Source organism: Copidosoma floridanum, unplaced genomic scaffold, assembly GCF_036245765.1.
Source record: "Copidosoma floridanum isolate Cflo_tuat_1 unplaced genomic scaffold, Cflo_Japanese_pri ptg000007l, whole genome shotgun sequence".
In the NCBI taxonomy this organism is placed as follows: Eukaryota; Metazoa; Arthropoda; class Insecta; order Hymenoptera; family Encyrtidae; genus Copidosoma; species Copidosoma floridanum.
In genome coordinates, this window is record NW_028321884.1 from 5,448,778 (window position 1) to 5,470,831 (window position 22,054).

The following is a 22,054-nucleotide window of genomic DNA, read 5'->3' on the forward strand; positions in this document are numbered from 1 at the left end:
TTTTTTTAGATAAAACAAAATAATGTAGTATAATGTTTCAAACGTTGATTAAAAAAATTTTCGGACGGTACTGCAGACTAATTGTGATTTAAAATGTATAAATACTTCATACATTTATAATATCCATAAAATTTGGTACCTCTACACAACTTCTAAAAATTATATTACTTTTGACTTTAAGTGAATAAGTTGTAATCTTGTTTAATAGTATGTCTTGTTTTATACTTAAAAATAAAAAAATAATTTCGTAAACTTTAATGTAGACAACTAATTATAACAATTTTTGTACCTCAAAAAATAAACTAAGATTCATTAAAGAATTATTTTTCCAATGATTTATGTAAATTATGTTTAAATTAATCCAAAATAGATTTAAGAGAAATATGTAGTACCAGCGATAATTATATTTATGTAAAAACCTAATGTATACGATATTGTAAAAAAACAGTTTCATTCGTTATAGTGCATTGCGTTTAATTATATTGTAAATTGTGGTATTATTGAAAAACTGTAATAAAAGAATGGTACATATATGTATATATATATACAGTGCAACGATAGTGTATTATTTATCCATCATGTTTAATGCAACTCTTAATACAATTAGATAATTTACAAAATCTGATTGACTTCCCTTTTTGCTCTTATAAAAATTATTTACGGCAAATATTATTATTTTACGAATGTACGCAGTAAAGTTTCCATCAACCATTAAGGTGATCAAGTAAACAAAAAAAATATTGGCTGTTTTCAAGTTGCTGTAGTTTTTTTTTTTTTTTATTTGTACACTTTTTGATCTTCTGCAATGTTGGTGCACAAATAAGCCTTCAATAAAACCTGTAAAATTGTTCACCGTAAAGTAAACGTTTGAACCAAATTATTTATTTAAAAATAAGCAATAACATAAACATGGCTTACGAGGCAGAACTGAGTGGCCATTTCATTGGCATCCTTTGCAGTTACATAAACACTGTTTTGAAACTGTTCCAGGCCTCTCTCACAAAATTCTTTATAGTTTGTGCAACTTAAGTTTTCCTAAAATTTTTTTAATCTTGGCATGAGGATATATCACGTAAACATCGTATGCAAAATCTTGTTTACTTACATTTTTAATTAATGCTAAAATTTGGCTACCAATAAAATGTTCAAAAGCATCTGGCAGAGCCTATAAATATAAAATTAAATCATAAATATGAACCAAGTATTGAATAATTTAATAATATAAACGATATTACCACTACAGCTTGAAATATGCATGTTGTACAAACTAAAGCAAAAATGATCCGATTCATTGTTATATTGCCAAAAAGTATACAAAGATAGTTTTACATCTGAAAAAAAGAAAAAAATTATTACATAGCAATAGTTGTTAGCCATCTATAAGTAAATATTATCGTTACTTTATACTATAAAAATGATTGAAAGCATAGATTTGTTTGTCATTGCTTGGTGTAGATAGGACAATAATGTAAGAGACATTGCCTTTGTTTCAGAAGTTGAAACTAATAAGACGAGAATTATTTATTTTTTAATTCTCTATTACTTGATTTATTAGTCCTTGTACTCTTGGCTCACTGATATTTATTTGCTTATTCACTCGTTTATTTTTTGCACTATTTTTATGTATTCAAGGTCATTTCGTAGCCAAGTGATAAAGTCAAGTATAGGTGATGTTTTCCTGTCAAATTGCCTAATGTCAGATAAAAAGTGCATTATGCTGTATTCGTGCACAAGTACACATAAAAGTGTGAACTAATAAAAAATTAGAGTGTATTAAAGCTTGCTGGTGTAGTAAAACATTATTGTCTCAATCAATTTGTAGATATAATATAATAGAAAACAATTTTTATTTTAAAAGTAGAGTATGCATAGTTGGTCTTTTTTATTATGTGGTGGTTTACACATTAAATGCTACTTCTTATCTGAAAGTGATTCATTATTTTACACTCTAGGCAGACAGTAACGTATGACGCTTGACTTTCACAACTTGTACATACATACTCTTACGAAGTTGATAAAAAAATATTTCTCTAATCACGTTTCTAATAGAGTTTTAATCGATTGACCAGAGTAATAACACATTATCAGACTTAGTTAATTATGTATCATTTTATATAAATATTTATAAAGCACAATCGAAGGTTTGAACATTCTGTAATTATTATTAGCAAAAAACAATAAACTGGACTTACAAATAATATCAGACACGTGACATCTACGATGCGTCGCTTAATTGACTTGTCAGCACTTTTTCCAATTAGTTGCAAAATAATATCACTCAAGTTAAACTGTTGATTACAAAATAAATTCACATTAAATAATAAAAGATTATAAATTATTTTACATTATTTTTGCGAATAATTTTTTTTTTTTTTCCAGTGAAATACAACTATTTTTGATGGAAAATTAAACTCAACCTTCTTTATAAATAGCAACACGTAAGTTGCATTCATCAAAGCAGGTTGCCATCTACGTAGTTAGCCGGCTTTGCTGCGAACAAACTCACTTTCAGTTTCTCACTTTCCTTTCTGTTGCGTCACAACAGTGACGGCCTCCACTTAAATGATTAATGCTGTCGTAAACTTTTTTTTTACCTTAAACTTTTAAAATTCAGACATTATTATTTTATTTTGTTATTTTCTCTTTCACTACAATCATGACAATTCATCTTATTTATCGTCAAAATTTTTTTTGTTTTCTTATATGTTATTAGTAATTTATTGTTAATATTATTTTCTTTTTTTTATTCATTTGAGATTTTTTGCTTGCAATAATTAATGAAAAAAAGAAAAAAAAATTATTGCTAAGCCATTTGGTACCGAGATCAGACTTTGAAATAAATGTCAAGTCAACGGAAATAAATACTCAATTGCAGTGAAAAAAAAGAAAAATGAAATCAAGTATTCAGTAAACTTGTAACGTGATGCACAAAAGCTGCTTTCGTTCGATCTGTCTTTCTCTTTTTCTCAATCTATTTTTCCTCTCAGTCACTGTTTTATAGCCAACGGCAAAGACGTTGCAGAAAAAAACCTTCAAAAGCGCTTGAGTATTTTTCTTCCTCAGGTCCTCGTCGCGCAATGGATGGAACAAAGAAAATAATGCAAGGGAGTCATAGACGATATATTTCGTTGATACGTAGCAGTAAAACAGCTCAATGCGAACAACGAGAGAAGAGGATACGTTGGAAGCGAGTGGAACTCGTTTTCCTTTTGTATTGATAAACGATCCAAACAGTTTAAGAAAGCATTATTTTCTTGTTTCACTTTACATCTTTCGAAAAAAAAAATGTCAAGAACACTTTGAATAAGCAAATCCATTGAAGGATAAATAAAAAGTTAGTTTTTATATGTGATAGCTATTCAAAAGTGGTGTAACTCGTGACAAAAGTTTAGAGTACCAATAATATTTTCCAAATTGTCTTTTGTTGTTTTTCATGGCTTACAAATCCATGACAATCCATACCAAAACACTCGTGTAAGTACAAATTGTGCCCAATTATTGATTTTTTCCATTAGCTTTTCTGTTGAACTGTAAGACGATTCAAGTATTGAAGTAAAATTGTGAACTTTGAAAGATTAGTTTGCATAAACGTAAAAACTGACTAAAAAATTGAGTATCTTGAACGGTTATGACTAACTAAATGAAACTCGAAGCTCGCAGCATACTGATCTTTATATATGTATGTACGTAAGTGAAGTCGTTCAAGGTTAAAGTAATTGACTTACTTAAAACAGCCTCGTTTGGGAATCGCTGTGAAAATATGACACATATATTCATTATTATTTTTAAGTTAACTTATTTTTGAATCTTACAATAAGATTATACATTATTTTTTACCGGTGATATTCACGAGCAATATCTGTAATTCATTTTTTCAACATCTACGAGAAATAACTGTTGTGCTCTCTGATCGATAAAGTAGTCGTCTACTTTTGGAAATCGTATCAAATACGTGGGTTTTACATTTATTCATTTTTTTTGCACTGTGTTTCCAACGTTGTGTAACTTGGAAGTAATAAAAATTTTACTTTGTTGCTAAATACTATCTTAGAACTGTTGATGTTATTTTTTATTTACATTATGCATAACGTCTACAACGCATTTTACTTAAAAAGTGTTGGTAATTTCACAGTTTTACCCATTTTCATACTAAAGTTGTGAAAAATGATTAATATTGTCAATTTTAACATTTCCTACACGTTTACATCTGTATAATTTTTAACTTTTAACTCGGTTTTAGTAAATAACTAATTCATAATTTATGCGTTTAACATAGGTAGAGCAATTCCGTTTAAAATTATGGCGATAAAAGTAAGTAAAAAAATTCATCGAAAATAATAAATTAATGTAGATTGAAATAATGCACTGAGATTTGCAGTATTGCAAAAATAGACATATAGAAAACATGTACAAAGTGAATGTTAGTTAAAAATTAATACAACTCCCAATTATTATTGTACCATATTTATATTCTTAATTATAGTATTGTTTCCAATTCAAATGTAAAGAAGCATCCGAATGATAAACCTGTATATTTTTTTACATAAATGAGAAAAAAAAGGTAGAAGAATCACCAGGCAATCCAAAACCACATAAAAAAGCAAGATGCATAAAAATGTGAGGTAATGAAAAAAAAAATTCAACTGAACGAATTGTTAATGCATTCTTGCGGTAGAAAAGGAAACAGAATAGAAGACAATCTAGTGTGCGCCATCGCGTAGGTGGTGAAAACTTCCGAGCTTGTGCTAAAGAAGGGAAGGTGGGGCAAGGCATGGGGGAGAAGGAGGGTGGGAAAAGCAGAGTAGCAGCAGCAAGGGCGAACGACACTTCAGTCACCGCCCGATCCTCGGTGCGCATGGTTAACGGGACGCCACCTTTGTTTCGTCCTCTAATTGTGTCGACAGCGTGCGGTGTATTAGGTTATGAACAATTGGACATCATTGAGTGTTGATCTTTATTTTCATGTAATGATATTTTACGGAAAATAGTTGATGAATTTCATACTTATGTGATTTTATTTTTCATGAACCGCACGTGCACTGTTGACCTACGATGTCATGAATGAAGCGTTAAGTAATTTAGAGTTTTCTTGATTTTTATGTCTTAGAATATCGATCTAGAAAATGTTCAAAGTAATAAGAAAAACAGCAGAGGACTCAAGTAAAATTACAACAAGTGGATATTCACAAAGATCTTTTTGCTGAGTTAACGAATCGGCTATTTTTCTCCACTTGCAATCAGTGCAGTGTGGTTGTGAAAACGGAGAGTAACGAAGATAGACAATTAAAGTGAGAGATTTTCATAAATTATGAGCCTTGATGATCGACAAAAAAGAAGTACTGTAAACGATGAATTTGGGTAAAGATGGTAAAGTAAAATGTACTGCAGCTCTAAGGGTGCTGTTGCATCAATTAGTGATCGAAAAAGTGCGACGGCTGGTACATAACCATTTACGTAAAATAAACGCGTACCGAGTATCGTGGAAGCTCTTTAAAGTGGATTCAGAACCAGTATTGTTTTGTAAAATGGTAAGTTATTAAATAAGCATGTTTCTAAGTGTTGAGATGATTTAACAGTTTTAACTTTATTGTATGACAAAGACACAACTGCACAACATATTTATTATAATTTCAACAGTTTTTTTCTCAAGCGTCTTCCAATTTTTTTATATCCACTTATTTATTTATTTTTTAACCAATTATTGTTCATTTGCTTGAATTGAAAATGAGTTCCACTTAATTACTAACATTTATTAATCAATGCATGTGTATGAATGTAACTAGACTCGTATTTGTACTGAATTGTAAATATTTAAAAGCACATGCTACATGCTTAATTTTTAATTTCAAAGTAGATATATAATTTAGCTTTATGAAGAAGACCGATGGTGATGAAATCAGTTGCAAATTAGAACATTACAAAAAATCAACCAGCAGAGGATGGAATTAGCTCTGATCGTTGGCTCTGTAATTATCGTGCTAAATATAAAAACAATATCATTCAAAGAATCAGTTATTGAAATTCTAGTAAGGACATTCGGTTTTTTCTACAGTTAATACGAAGATTCTGAACATTGAATTTATGCACAAAATGTTGTGTTGACTACTAGCGACTAATGAGCTCAATTTATTTAAGTCTCCAATTTTCATATACAATATTTGTGCCTAAATCGGCAGCTTTTGTGCACATTTCATTTGGATCAAAATATTATCAGTAAAGAAAAAACTGCTGAAAGAGAGATTCATATGAACGTGTTCTTGTTCATGTAGTTACGCATGCGCCACGTGAAAGGGCTCAAGACTGTTATTTGTGGTACATTGAGTAGGAAAAGATAAAATGATAGAGGTATGTGATTAGATGACAAACAAGTATCGTATTTGTCAAGACTATACCTTTTTAAAGGTTAATCGTAAAAATAACTATGTACATTATTTATGTAGAGTATAAGACTAGCTGCTGACCTAAGATTTGATATTTTGATATAGTTACCATTGACAGCTGTGTAAGCAAGCTGATCACCCTAGCTTTTATGACAGACAAAATTTTTCGATACTATCTATTGAGTAATGTACTTATATATTTTTTTTACTTCTTCTCGATAGCATTACCAAGTTTTTTGATTAATGACAGATAAATTTAAAAAGAACAAAAAACAATTGTGTGTGAGCCAGTACGTACTTTTTATCACTCGTATTACATTATTCTTTTGTTAGCACTTTCGTGTTTCTCAAACGGAATGCACATGCAAACAGAAAATACTAAACTTTTGTACAAAATTTTTTCATATAATTAACTAAAATCTTTATTAAAATAAGTAAAAAAAAAAGCTGATTTTCCCTTATAACAGCTCTACTATTTCGCATGAAAAAGCAAAAAAAAAGGCAAACCAGCCAATATTCTAACAGCCTTTTTTTTCTCTGCAATAATCGTTATCCATAAGCGACTGGCCAAGTTAGTGAAGCCATTTGGGTTTACACGTATAGTCAAAGCTATGACTCCCTTTTTTCCTTTTATTCCCTCTTTTTCAGTCTTGCTCCTGGCACATAAAAACAAATAGGTAAAACCGTACAAGTGTACGCCCACGTAAATGCATGAACGTTTGTATTCACGGGAATTTTCTCATTCGAGATTATAGTCTTATTCCTTCGGATTTTTTTTTTTCTTGTCACAATGTACTTTTACCCAAGGGCTGTATACTAGTTACGCTTTGTGCTTCAAGATTTTCCTACTTTATTCACTTCCTGGAAAGACACGGATTCATTACATTAAATGGCTTTTCTCAACTAATCTTGTTTGGTTTTTTTAGTTTTTATGCAGTATAAGTAGATTCCGACAAATCAATTTTATTTAACACATTGAGGACTCACTCATAGAAAATTTTATTTTAGGTTAATATCTTATTTAATTGTTGTTTATGGCAATCTTGTAAATTTTTATGTCATGATCTCATAAAAATACAAGTGCAAATAAACAGTTTCAAATAACTAATAGTCAAAACGTATGTACTTATGTTATATGGTTTTTTTTTTTTTTTTTACTATTCATCAAAAAAATGTCCTCCCGTTAGAGCAGCAATTTAGGCCGAGATAACGAGTAATTTATGTGGGGAAGGGGATGGATAGCGTTTAAGGATTTACATATTAAAGTTAAACGACAAAAGAAAAATTAATTTATGTTTTTATTATACGCCATGTTATTACACACGACATAGATAATAGTATACGCTTTTACTCGACACCTACACATTAGTTGTCACTGTTTTATTGCTTACAACGATGACTGAACCAGCTGTATCAGTATTTTATAAAACTTTCTTTAATGCCGCTGCTCCATGACCCTTAGTTTTTTTTTTTTTTTTTTTTTTCCTTTAGTTTATACGATGAAACTCACCTTCTCTAATTTATTTTTAGACGGAAAATTTGTTTACTCCACACTGATATTATGTGTGTAATCATACGGGGGATGCTGGGAGAGAAGCAATTATACTCGCAAGCACGCCAGGTTGTGAACAGCTTCTGCTCTCATTTCTCTACACTTTCAGTCGCGAGAATAAAATAGTTGTTTCTCTCCCCATTCTCTCACTTGGTTTCCGAGTAGTATCATGTATCCTGAGGTTGTGTCCTATCGCCCGTAGCTGTACAATGCCGTAGATTGAGGAAGCAGTGATTGGTAGGGGGGGGGGTAAGTAGCTCAGTTTACGGCGCTGTACGATGGAGTATGTTTACGAGTGCGTTGGTAGGCGACTGAGACTGGCACGCGCTGTCCAACACACACACATGCAAATAGACATGTTTGTTGGCGATTCGGAGGAGGAGAGAGGTAGGGGGGGGAGGGTGCTACGTACAGTGCTCTCCTCGAGACCATTTACAAGCTTAATGAAGATGATTTAAGGGATACCAATGCTGCATGTTGTCTTGCGATGAGGATAGGTTACCTGATGCTGCTTTATGCGATAGCGAATATGCTACAGTATGATGGTTCAAGGAAAGTTTTTTATAAAAAAGATGACGAACGTAGTATCTTGACACATCATAAAATGTAATAAAACGATTGTAATTATCAAGATATTAATACAAAAGTATGACCAGTAACAAAAAAAAAGTAAAACCAAAAAAATGTACAGCATCGCTCTAGCACTCCATGTGCAAAAAAATTCGATAGTAAACATTGAGGGTGACTGGGATTTGTTATTTTTTTTTTTTGAAAAGTGCAAATGTACTTCAATAAACTACTTTTCTCCTAATATTAAAAAAAAAATCTCTTGTTCTTTCCACGAAATTTCCTTCCCAAATCAAGCAATCTACTATCTGTTATTATCTGTGTTTCTTTATAACTTTTTTTTCAAGGCACCTCAGTGAGCACGCCTTTAAAACGCACCAAAGTTATCTGTCTGCAAGCTTGGCTGGATTTCTGGACGTAGGCCAAGTATCCAAAGGTTGGAGCAAAAAAAAAAAGAAAAATAAGAGAAAAGGCAAAGGGTGGTGGATCATAGTAGTTCAATACTTTGGTATCTACTTTACGTGAATTGGCGGTTCAGTAATGCGGCTTTTTCGGCTTTAAGGCTGAGTAAATGCAATAACACCTCTTGCAAGTCTTTACATTTGTACACCAACGTATTCGACAAACATAAGCAAAAACGAATCTATATTTACAGGGAGTTACCACTTTGAGCGTGAAAATCCAGTTTGTTCGAACAGATTTGCGCAAAAAAATGCTACAATCATCAATTTTGGGATTAGTGGTTTTATCGATAAGCAGTGCTATTATTCTACCTGATTTGATATTTTTATCTTCGCTAACGCAACTATTATTTTTTGGATTTACAGATGCACTACATAACTGAGTGCTCAATATGAATGATACGCGAATGACAGTTTTCATGATGGAGTAAATTATTTAAACTTAAAATAAGATTCGACAACATCAATAAAGCCAGATTAATGATGTACAGTGAGAGTACACAGTAAAAAGTATGATTGTGCCAAAGTTAATACTACATTTATAACCATGTCAGATTCAATCCATTTATTTATTATATTTTATTAAATATATTTTACATGAAATAATTTACCTCAAATGAAAATCTGCAAAATAAACTCACTCTACTTTCGGACCGTAGGTAATCCGTCAAAAACGATCGAATTGTAAATTACATTGCATATGTATTACGTGTAATGTAGTATGAATTTAAACTTTATTTACAGAGCCCATTATTAACAATTACGTATTTCAAAATATTAGTTCACTTTCTATCCTCCGCAGACTCCACATACAGTGGATAAACTATTTTCCAATCTCGTCTGACATTACGCTGAGCTTAACTATTTGCTCGCAGCGAGTGCTCATATCCCTAGACCAGATCGGCCTTTGTACCATGTGTGTGGGGTCAGGCGACGAAAAACCGAATTCCGTAGTACGGCACAAGCATAACCCAGAGCTTTTACCTTCCTTTTTCTTTTTCTTACACCCCTACGGGGCTTAGTCTCGACAGGATATTGACATCAAAAATTGCGAAGAGTCAATTTTCCGGAAAATCGCGATGGACAGCACAAGAACATGGCCTTCCCAGCGTCAAGCAAAAAATCACGAGTCAGTTGTGCGAAAAATGGACTTTTTATCCCAGCTATGCTAAACCAAGAAAATGTAATGATTATGAAAGCAAGGGCCAGGAGAAGAACGCACTATTTTTTGTAAATGTGTAAGCACAGATTTTATAACTACAATAAATGTATATATCGGCATGGTAAGTTTAATAATACTCGTAGTGATATAAATTATTTTTAAAATATATTTAATTTCTTGCAAAATCGATTTTTTTTGAAGGATTTTGAATAATTTATGAGTATATAGCTGAATCCTTCGAAGGTACTATTTTCTACGGATAGATGTTTATGCAGTTCAATGATACCAGTTTCTAATTGTATAAAGATCAACAAAAAACTTATCACAACAAAATTTCTAAGAAGAAGGGACATAAAAATATATTTTTGTGGACATCGAAACATCAGACTAAAACTGAAACATTTCCTGAATTTTAATTTCCAAAAAAAAAAATTCTTCGTACAATAATTTGCATTCACATTTAGATCATTCATACGAGTCATCATTTTTGGTACAACCCACTGCTTCCTTCGTCTCGTATCCATTACCCCGTCCTCCCGAGGAAATAAGTAAACACAACACTCCCAATACAAGCCAAGACCCTTGCAATCGATCGCCCCCTCGTAGGTCAAACGACCCCCTTGCCTCCTCCTCCACGTATTTATACAGACCCCCTCACATCCACGTGTATACGAGATGGAACTTTTTGACCTCCGCCACCACCGGCGGCAGTGGTTGCATTTCCGCCTTAAATACACGACCCCCTCAACAGTTACTGTTACTGTTACTACCTGCTTCACTGGAGCCACGTGTTTACGCGTATGCGAGTACCGTTTGCCGAGCCAATGGGAGCCAGTCCACCCGATCGTAGGTGTAAAGCTGCTCGATCGCGCGGAAAACGCCTTCGGGCGAAGCCACAGACCGGCAATATAGAGGGCAAGTGCAGCACCATCACCTTCCGTAGAAAAATAGCTATCGAAACACCATCAAAATATAGTGCCGTGGCCTCCAGTCCAGCAGTGAAGCTCAAAAGCCAAAGCCGTGAACACTAAAATGGAAGGCCATCAAATTAACGTTAAGCTGCTCGGCGGGGCATAGGTGAAAATGTCGTTGGCAAAGTTATTGGGCGAGGATTGCTCACGTCGTGTTAATACCACGAAAAATCTAATGAAACTAGTTGAGGTAACTACTAAAAATGAACTACATTAATGGCTGACACTTAGATTATTGAGGATTTTTGGATGCATGCAGAAAATCCAGGTGTGTCTACTCCAACTATTTATTTTCTGGAAAGGTGTTGTATGAAATCCCGATACAAAAGAGATGTAAGGGGTACCTTTTTTTTTTTTTAAAATGGTTTAATATAATAACCATCCATTATGTTCGCAGTTTCTCAGTTCCGCTATTAGGATAATTTAGAAGCCTGAGTTAACTCGAGACACATTACCTTTAAAATGTGGTTTATCCTTGTTATAAGAAAATGAGCTTGAACAAAAATTAACATAATGATAAAAAAAAAAAAAAAAAATGAAGAGAATGGTACTGATATATCTGGAAGAAAAATTTAATATTCTACAGAGCGGCTTGGAATGAAATTCGAGAAATCACCTTGGGCACTTTTTAACAACGGTCGTAAGTACTGCTCAAGATACATCGCACTTCAGAAACATATTTTTTCACTTAAAAGAGCAGGAGGGAAGTATATACTTTTTCAATAGCTTGTATATTTAGCCTCGGGAAATCTTTCTTCTCTTAAATATTAAACAAAGAAGGCCACGATGAAGAGTTGGTGAATTGAAAGTGTGACAGAAGTATGTGAACGAGAGAGAACCAAGGCCTGGGATCTGATTAACAAATGCTGAAAAAGTTTTCACTACCCCCTTTTTTGCATGGACTACGAGATTTCCTGTTGGGAGCAATTATTGGGCATATTAAAATGAACTTGCCCCTACAGAGCATTGGAAAAAGTTGTCAAGCCAAATTACGTACATTCCAGCGTTAATAAAATATTAAATTGTGAAAAATTTCACAGTACCTACAGTTAAGTACATTAGTTCTGAGCAATACAGAATATGCAAGATTTTTATTTAAAAAACTTCTGATTCCATATAAATTAAAGTACACCATATTATAGATTTTCGTTTTAAAAACAAAGTTTTTTTGGATCAAGTCATAATGGAAAAAAAATGTTTTTGTTTCAATAGTCAGTAAGTAAGAAAAAAAAAAAATGGCACAGAGAAACGTAGCAAAGATTGTCCTACTACTTTCTGAAGTCAACTACAATCAAACAGATTTTCCCCTTTTGAGGTATACACGAGAGCTTGAACTAGCTTTTGATCTCTTGATGAAACATATCTATGGGTCTCAATGTGTGGACATCAGCTCAAAGCCTAGTAATGGACAAACAGAATTATTGAGTTCATTTTACGTTTCCCCGAAATCGTCCCAAATTGGCTCAAACTCCCAGTGCATACAATATTTCACGTCAAACGCCAAAGCAACGCTTGGCCAGTGCAACACATAGTTAATCTAGTTTCCCTAACATGAAGAGTTAATTAACAAACATGAAAATTAGAATTCGGGCCTCGAGTCGACTTGACCAATGCGAGTACGATGAGTGTATGTGCACCTGCTTACGATCACACCAGCCCCTTTTTCGTCATCACCTTTTTTTGACAAATGCGAGAGATTGCGTACGTGCACCACAGCTCAATAAAAAAAGTGTTGGTTGTTTTTCGCATATTTTTGTTTATGTTAAATAATACAGAACCAAATATCCATTCATTGTCTCCAAAGCATGAAGCTGCCAGCTCATGTCCATAACGCCTGTTATCCTTCAGTTCTTTGTTTTTAAACCTTTTCATATTATATTTGAAAGATATAACCCATATTCGTGGACATTTTTATGATTAAAAAAAAAAAAAATCGTAACGAGTGTTATTTTGATATTATTGTACATCCCACGCCGATTTTCTTTGAAGAGATGTCATTTTTACCTGAATTTTTATTGACTAGAAAATTTGCGATGTATATGATTAAAGCGGGGGAAAAAAGAACAATTAAAACGATATAGGTCGATATTTCTATAATTGTTATTATTTTTTTACAAAATTTTTAACAAATTAATATGTATATACTTGTGTATATATTTTTACAAAAATCCGCATGGCACGAAAAACTATTTGTTCCCTCGCAATGTTTTATCACAATAACTCTCTCAGTTTTTACACACACTTGTATCGTAAAAAGCCTTTTCGTAACACAAGTAACAGTAAGGACATTTTACACTTGTTGTTGTTCATGAACTTCTGTATATGTACCCAAACAATCACCATTTGCGCGTGCAATGACACATCAAAGTATCAAAATATATTTCTCTTCTTCCTCGCGATACCTCGTGTCCGCCCCCAAAGTATAGAGGTAATGGCACACATGTAAGTGACCGTAATTCACCGCAACCTCGTAAGCCGTGGATCCAGCATAATTTTCCTGATTCCAATCACAGTTCTTGTTTTGCGCCAAGAGGTGAACGAACCGCAGCGTGCCATCCTCGGCTGCCAAATGCAAGGCCGCCTTGCCGGTGAGGTTTTCCGTCGTATTGACGTCCGCACCGGACTCCAACAGATGATGCACCACCGCTTCGTTTCTATTCCTCACAGCCAAGTGCAGGCAAGTTTTTCCTACGGAATAGAAAATGCACGGTTGGACGTGAAAGTTACCATGGGGGCCCGAGCAATTTTGCGGGTCTTGGAGAAAAATCAAGAGCTTGGAGGTAACGGTACCAACCTTGGCCATTTTTCGCCTCCAAGTTGACACTCGGTCTCGGCTGGTTTTCCACGCTCCCCTGCAGCGCGGCCAGCTCTTCCGGAGCAAAGGGCAACGTCAGGGCTTTCAGGCAGTCGAGGTCGTTGCTAATGCAAGCCAAGTGCAGAGGAGTGTTGCCGTCCTCGGTTATCAGCTTGGCGTTTGCACCGGAGAGCACGAGTTTTCGGGTGAGGGTGGCGCTGCCCAGCATGACGGCTAGGTGCAAGGCCGTGTGCACGTCCGAGTTGTACAGGTCCAGGAGATCGCTCCTCCCGCCTATGGCCTCGATGAGCCACACGCCGGCGCTTTCGAGACCCTGTCGTACGACCCTCGTCAGTTCACTGATGCAGAAAGTAAAATTATTGTTACTTCATTGTGGTGTTCATTTTAACGAATATAGTTTGGTCGTGATTTGAATGAATCGAGTAAATGTGAAAAGTACGTGAAGACAAAAAAAAAAAAAAAAAAAAAAAAAAAAAAAAAAAAAAAAAAAAAAAAAAAAAAAAAAAAAATGAATCTGAAAGCAAAACGAAGACTATGCTCGATGCCAACGGTACTCGTAAATCACAAACGCAGGGGCGATTAATTTTGAACGAAATGCAAAACTGAGGAAAAATTTTAATTTTAAAAGAGCCCGAACGTCCCAATAAAGTTCAATAACTGAGCGAGGAAAATGTACTCACGTATCGGCGTTTTTGTCCTGCTTGAAAAATTCCTCAATGGACACTCCATTCGCGCGTATTTTACGGATCCACTTCCAAATTTTTTTGTTACTCGCGTCGACCACCAACTCGCCGACATCCATCTGACGTTGCACGGGAGCAACCTCCACGTTGTCTATTTCCATGTTATTTTCGTTCGGCACTTTGGGACTCTTGGTCAAGCTGCTCGGAGCTGCGTCATTGGTAGCACTTGGATAACTGATACCCATTTCTCCCAAAGCCTTGTAGGTATGCTTGTCGATCAGCGACGCACAAAACTCGACTCGACTGCGTGAGTTACCTGCCGCACTTTGATGGTAGCGAAGGAGACCGGGGAACTGCTCGGTGTTCAGCTGGAGAGAGTCGAGAGTGAACTGTGCTCCAACTGGAGGACCGGGTATACTACCGGGCGTTTGGGACAGTAGGACGGCAATGGGGGGAGACCGTATGCGAAGCCGCACGAAAAAAGGCGAGGGCTACCGAGGCGCCCTGTCGGAACGTACATGACTCAACCTCTCGAGTACAATACTTACTGGGACTTTTTCCATAATTGCTTGAATAGGAACTCCTACGCCAGGGAATCCTACGCAAGTGGTCCAGCAGGTATTCAACGGTTGACTTTTATTTTAGTGTAATGTACCTTGAACAATCGCAAGATGTACGTTAAATAGGTGCATGGATGAAAAATATTGAAAAAAAAAAAAAGGGAATGAAAAAAAAAAGATTAAATATGAAAATAAGAAAGAAATTAAATAAAGGAAATACAAAAAAATGAAAAAAATGTAATAAAATGAAATATGAAAAAAAATAAAACAAGAAATAAAAAAAAAAATTAATAAAACAAGAAATAAAGAAAAAAAAAAATAAATAAATAAAAAAAAAAAACAACAACAAACCAGGGGGGATAAATGGGTCATGGGACCCACGGTAAGAACGAAGTTCTTTGAACATGACGAGTATAAAAACACAATTTCTCAGGTAACAAGGGGGTCGCCAGACCCATTGAAAGAACGAAGCTCTGTAAACGTTAATACTGCATTCATGTAGTTCACTAAACAAAAACTTGAAAAACGAATAAAAATAAAAAATAAAAAAAATAGTTCAGTACTCACGATGGTTGAACTTCGTGAGTACTGTATTTATGCACGACGTTCTATAGAATTTATTATTGTATTGTATTATTGTATTTATGCACGACAGATATATAGTGAGGAGAAGGGAAGTGTGTAGAGAACACTTGGTGAGGGGTGACGGGGTGAGGGGAAAAACTTGAGAGGAAAAGATTACTGATTCAAAAAAAAAAAACTCTGTCGGTTTTAAAATTCCAGCCCCCCGAGTAACGCGACATAAAGAACTTAGTTCTAAAAATTAAATACGGTTTCAACACCTTTTCAACAGAACCGTCCAATCTCGCCAAATAAATTGAAAGCACCAGGAAAAGGGAGAGTCAGGAAAGAAGCAGTTTAAAACGTATAAGAGGTAGGAGGACTGAGCTTATCGAAAGTCAATGACCAGACGAGAAGGGGCCATTTGTTATTCCTCCGATTCGTCAAGAGGATAAATTTCATTCGTGTGCCATCCGGAAAACAGCAGCACTGGCTCGACGAGCAAAGTTAAAAAAAAAAAAAGTGTCACGGGTTGGACTCTCACTGTCCTTTTTCTCTCCCTCCCACGGTATACTTCTCGTGATTTAAGTTTCAAGTGTGCATCCAAGTTCAAAAAGAGTCCGACGCGCTGCACGTGAGATTTCCCGTGGGAGGCATGCTTCATCCTGGTTAACAGTACAGAAGTGAGCGCTTCGTTTCGTTGTCCGGCACATTCGTAAGTTGTACCTAACACTCGTGCGCACCAGGAGATAACCCATTTTTCTTGGGGGTGGCAACTCTCTGGAAAAATTGTTATCCCCGTACGCTGTGGTCTTTTATCCTTATCTTCTTTAGTAGACGCGGTATGCAGATATAGCGGCGGAAATGTGCCATAGTTGCTTCAAAGAAATAAAAATTGAGAATCTTGCGTTTTTCATGTTCTTATGTAAAAATATACCTAGTTTTTACACCCGACGTCAACACACGCATGTCGTTGGCTTAGTCATTAATCGTTAACCGGAATCTGAAAAATAATCCATCAAGTATTTAAAAAAAAATTTGTTGATTTGTAGAGGGTATCCTTCTTGAAAAATTAATTTAATTTATGTACAGTTTTACTAAAAAACATAAAAAATTCAGGAGAAAAGAGAAGAGCAAAGAAAAAACTAGTCCAAGTCATTAACCGCAGATAAAGTACGTCGAAAGCACGCATCGGTGGGTGTCCGTCCGTCCGGAAGAATCGCGCTCGTGTGTGCGTATATACATGCACGGCAGAAAAGAGGAAGAAAGGGCCATGGAATTTACTCGCAAATTGAAAAAAAAATCATCGAAGGAGAGGGGGTTGAGAGAAAACAACTGCCTCCGTGGTTTGCTGCTCGTGACGGTTGCGGGCCATTTATCCCCCCGTGGCTGCAGCTGGCCTCACTGGCCTGAAATTCGTTTCGCGCTGCATTCGATCCTCGGGAGCACATTCTTGACGAGCTGCATGAGCTGCTCTGAGCTGGTCTCGACATCCGATACTCCGGAATTCCCGATTGCGAGGAGGCATCTTTTCTTCCGCCATCCAATTTTGTTCCAATAGGAGGTGAGGGGCACGAGAGAAGAAGCGAAAGTACCATTTTATGCAGCCCACATACCTATACCGGAAGGATCGGCGCGTCTCATTTTAACGGGAATCTTGAGGCATGAGAATCAGATCAATTAAATATAACCATGTGATGAGCATAAGAATTTGTGTCTTACGTAGTCCACCTTGAATTTTTTCAGCGATTACTACCTAATCGCGAGGGACAGAGATTGATCAGATTAATTCGAGTATGATTTGGACTATCCACAGGCCAATGAGAGTATATTTGTATGATAATGTACTATTGTATATTACATCAGTCTGAACATGTCTATTCCAGACACTTTATAGCCAAACTGATGACAAGTTCATGCAAACGAATGGAAATGAAGAAATTTCGAAGGAAGAAACGTATCGGTGAATCATCACCTGCCAAGTTCCCAAGGAAAATTATCGACTTATTAAATTAGATGCAACAAGATGACAAACTCTAGATGAGATAAATGCTCAGCACTTCTCCGCACACCTGTGCATCCGCCTCGTCATCTTTTTCTCGCTCTAAAATGCAACAAAGTTCAAGAGAGGGATGGTGCAAGGGAATGGCAGAAGCGTTACTTTGCTAAACTCATTACAAACTCCGTAGGCAAGTGAGCGCCAAGTGAACTTGGATAGCATATCAAATCGAGTGTATCAAAGGGAGTCATCTCTCGTTGGGGCTGGAGGAGGAGAGTCTCGCTGTGGGAGCACGTGCAGGGCATACGTCCTAATCGCGAGTTTGCTTATCGTGGAAATTAACGATATACACGTGTTGACACGAGCCCATAGATACATATAAATGTGTACAGAGGAAGGAAGGGTCTAGTGCCACTAGAGAACTTAATTGGGATTGGGCAAGAGCAATTAAGTGCTGGTAGAGGGAAAGATCTGTCCCTTCCAATGGGACCGGCCTAGTAGTGCGGAGACACCGCAAAAGCAGCCTATACTACGACTGTAGCTGAGCAGTTGAGAATTTCGTGTGTGCGTTTACAGACAGTTTATTCGGAAGTGCGGGAAATTCATGCTTTGGTGTGTGGTCGAGGTGGAGCCAAGCGTGACTAACTGCATAATTTAATCAGGATTACTATATTTAATCAACACAATTCAAAAGATTTGCTCTCCCGTGAAAACGGACAAATCCAATTCATCAACTTGATAAACGACAACAATACTCGTGGAATAAACAGAGTTAGAGGGAAAAGAGACGACACATGCGAGGAATCTCAATTTGTTTTTATTTAAAGTGGAAAAGTTTTTCGCGGAAGATGCCACCCCCACCCCTCCGACCCCTCGAAGCACATAATTTAGTTTTTCTCGCATGTTCACGTCAGCCCCCACACATCCCTTCTTTTCCTTACGTGCCAAGGGTCCCTTATCCCATATTCCCCTTCTCTTTCTTCCAAATGCTGCTATACCAACATCTTCCTGTGCTCTATTTTGGCTTCCACCGACTCAATGAAAGAGTCGTGAATGCGACCGAGTTCCCTCGGAGATACAGGACAGACATCCCCCGCGAGGATTCACATTCCCGATTTTCGTAGTCCCTACACACGTGGTTCCTGTTTCTATTACCACGGGCTCGAATAGTTTGCACTATTTTATAGAAGTTGGAGAAGGGAATCCTTGCATTTGATTTTTCAATCACTTGTGACGCATTTTTTTGTGTTGTTCGGGGGTAACGTAACTGTGAAAGTACTTTGATTGATTTTTGCACGCGAAAAGTCAAGGAAAAAGTCTCACGTGTAACCCAAGCCATAGTAGTGCTGTGGAATGTAAGTGATAAACTATGAAACATTTTAGATCTTCGTTCGTGCGTGTCAAGCTCAGCGGAAACTCAAGTGCTCGCACGTGTTACTTTTTTCGATCGCACTCAACAGTCCCATCAGCATTTTTTGATATACTTGTTAGTATCTTTTAAAAAAAGTTTTTAAAATTTAGTTTAGAAAACTAGAGCATTAAAAAAAAAAAAAAAAAATGTTTCATCGAGCAGGTAAGATAGTCCTGTTATTTTGTTTATTTTACCAATAAAAACTAAACAGCAGAAATAGAATTGGTCATTATTATACTCAAGTAAGTAAAACTGTCCTTTTTTTTTACTGCACTGAATCAACCGAAGTATACTCACAATAAATACATTGAAATTTGTTGATGACACATAATTTCCATTTCTGTTTGATACCTGTCTATCAGTGAAAATAAATTTTCACCATAAGATAGGACAAAAAAATCTACCAAGAGCTGTTTGAAACTTAACATCCAACAGAGGGATTTAAAAAGCTGAAGCGCTAGGTGCTTCACGACTATCACTCGTCTATATTGAAATGAGAAAAAAATTTCCGATATTATTCTGCTACACTCCAAAGAACAAAAAAGTTCTCGAGCTATACGTGGAGTTGGAAAAACCACGAGAAAGGTATGCTGTGGATGTCAGATTTTTCATATGAATTTGTGATTTACCAATCAATAGACCATTCCCTCAAATTAAATGCCCATGCATCGTATCTACAAATTTTTTTTCGAAAATTTTTCATTCTATTTCAGGCATGCCGTGACTCCCACCAGCAGTTAAACTGCGAAAAAAAACTGCCCGTAAGGCTACGAACAAACTTTGTGTTGCATTCCACATCTCTTTTTTGTACTTTTTTTGTATCAAAATAATGAGATAGCATCTTTTTAAAAACCTCGAGGTGAAAATTGTTTTCATGATTAGCGGTGACAATAAAAAATCCAAGCAAAAGCATTTTTACTGGGGATCTATAATTTTTTGATTTCCGTTTCACATTTCGCGGATATGGCACGGAAGTGAGTGCGCGTGGTGGGAGGAAGTCGACTCATGCCAATGGCTATAATTGACAGTCTCCAGTTATCTTTATATTCCATCTGACCGTATATGCATACCAACGGACTCTATGACATTTTTAGAGTGAAAAAAGGGAGTTGGTACGTATCGCACAATTGCAAAATATGCGGTAGATCTATGTCTCTTTGGCCGCAGCTATACATGCACAGTAGGTTACACGGGCATTTCGAGATACTTTATGGACAAAAAAAAGGTAGTGAGCACCGGGGAATTCCTGTGCCCATTGATCTCTCGTGGGGGATATCGGCGCGAAAAAAAGTGCTGCGTGTGCCGTTTTACTGGCGTAGAATAGCGATGTTGACAAACTCGAGAGGGACGATTCGGTTGTTCTTTTTATTTTTATTTTATTCGTATCACTGGGTGCAGTATTGTTCGAGTTGTATATGTGTTACGTACGTGAAAAAGTATGATGTAAATAGAAGTAGAAGAGATCTATAGTGCATAGTTTGTCGATGATTGGAAAGCTCTGCACCGCCTGCCAGCCAGTAACAATGCTACAAAATATTTCCGGTGTGCGTTGTATTTTGCTTTCGAAATTCGAGCCAGGACGTTTTTGTAGATACGTGATTTGGCACTCGTGAGTTTTTATCTGAGTTTTATACGTTTATACGAGATCAAATTTATTTTTCTGTTATTAGTGAATATTTTTTACCTGGCTACATTCTGGACAAAACAGCGCTTCAACTTAATAGGAGCACCAAATTTTAGGTCAATTGTTATTTTACATACAGTATTTTTCAGAACTATACAGTGAAAGTTAATATGCTTTTGTATACAGAATAGTGATATTTTACAAACTAAAGTTTGTGTATAATGGACTAGATAACACAAAATGAATGTATTTTTCTCATAAAATCCGTATAAAATATGTAATTTACATAAAACGTGTGTATCCTGATCAATTTTAAACATAATTTTTTTCGATGATTATGATGTTAAATTGTAGCAAACAGAAATAAACAATTTAATAGTCATAAGGAGTTTATTATTAAAAATGTTTTTAAAAAACGTAATAAATTTTTTTTGTGAGAGACTTAATAAGGCACTAACTAAAACATACTATTATTGAAATTTTACAGTGTTAGGATGGTTATATTTTTCTTATAAGTAATATTGATGTAAATAACGTGAAGTTCTCATACTCCAATGAGATCTCATTATCTTTAATTGATTCGACAATGTTCATGAGTCCAAATTATCAAAAAAATAAATATCGAAAAAACTTAGTTGAAGCAAATTCTAATCGGTTTAATTATGAATGCTACATTCTGCTGTCATTTAATTGTCAATAATTAAAATAAAGTAAATTTATTTCTGTGTCACTATATATAATTAAATGCTACTCATTACTACGCAAAATAGACTACTGTCATCTTACAAATGGTAAAGCAGTTTAACACTTCAAATTCCAAACTTGAGTACATTTTGTTCCTCTCCACCCTCATTTCCCCTCATTTCAAAATGTACGTAATCCACATGTACTAAGAATAATTTTGGCCCCACTCCCGATCCAGGTTTAATCCAATAATCCTCGCAGGGCAAAGATCCAATCGTTTCGGCAGCACCAGCACCCACGTAACTCCATAAGCAAACTGTACACGTGTACCCTTCCCATCGCCAACGAATACATACATGCATTTAAGACTTTGGGTTCAGCAAGTGTTGGCTAATCACCGAACCTCGTCTTTATACCTACACCAAAAGGTGGAAAATATTATAGTAGCACATTTTGTCACTATCGAAGCGCACACATACGCGCATATTAACATTATTGGGTTTGAACGATCGATTCTTCCGAGTACATTCCGCGTGTTAGTATCTACTGGTATCCACAAGCTGTGAGTACAGTGCAAACCGAAGGGTTGGGGAAGGATAGCCGCGATGGTACAATTTTCACGTC

At 35.7% G+C, this 22,054-nt stretch overlaps 1 protein-coding gene and 1 long non-coding RNA gene across 2 annotated transcripts; both read right to left on the reverse strand.

Annotated features, from left to right (window-relative positions):
* Window positions 1-691: 691 nt before the first annotated feature.
* Window positions 692-1,257, reverse strand: LOC106642849 (uncharacterized). The gene is made up of 4 exons (XR_016292839.1): window positions 1,228-1,257; window positions 1,106-1,165; window positions 919-1,035; window positions 692-837 (listed from the first exon to the last, which is right to left on the reverse strand). It is a non-coding gene; the product is annotated as an uncharacterized LOC106642849 (long non-coding RNA).
* A 12,011-nt stretch (window positions 1,258-13,268) lies between these two features.
* On the reverse strand, window positions 13,269-14,959 carry LOC149375341 (NF-kappa-B inhibitor cactus-like). Its single transcript, XM_089588872.1, has 3 exons — window positions 14,589-14,959; window positions 13,888-14,246; window positions 13,269-13,781 (listed from the first exon to the last, which is right to left on the reverse strand). The coding sequence occupies exons 1-3, from the start codon at window positions 14,834-14,836 to the stop codon at window positions 13,456-13,458; spliced, it is 933 nt and encodes a 310-aa protein (XP_089444998.1). The 5' UTR covers window positions 14,837-14,959; the 3' UTR covers window positions 13,269-13,455.
* Between the last annotated feature and the right edge of the window lie 7,095 nt (window positions 14,960-22,054).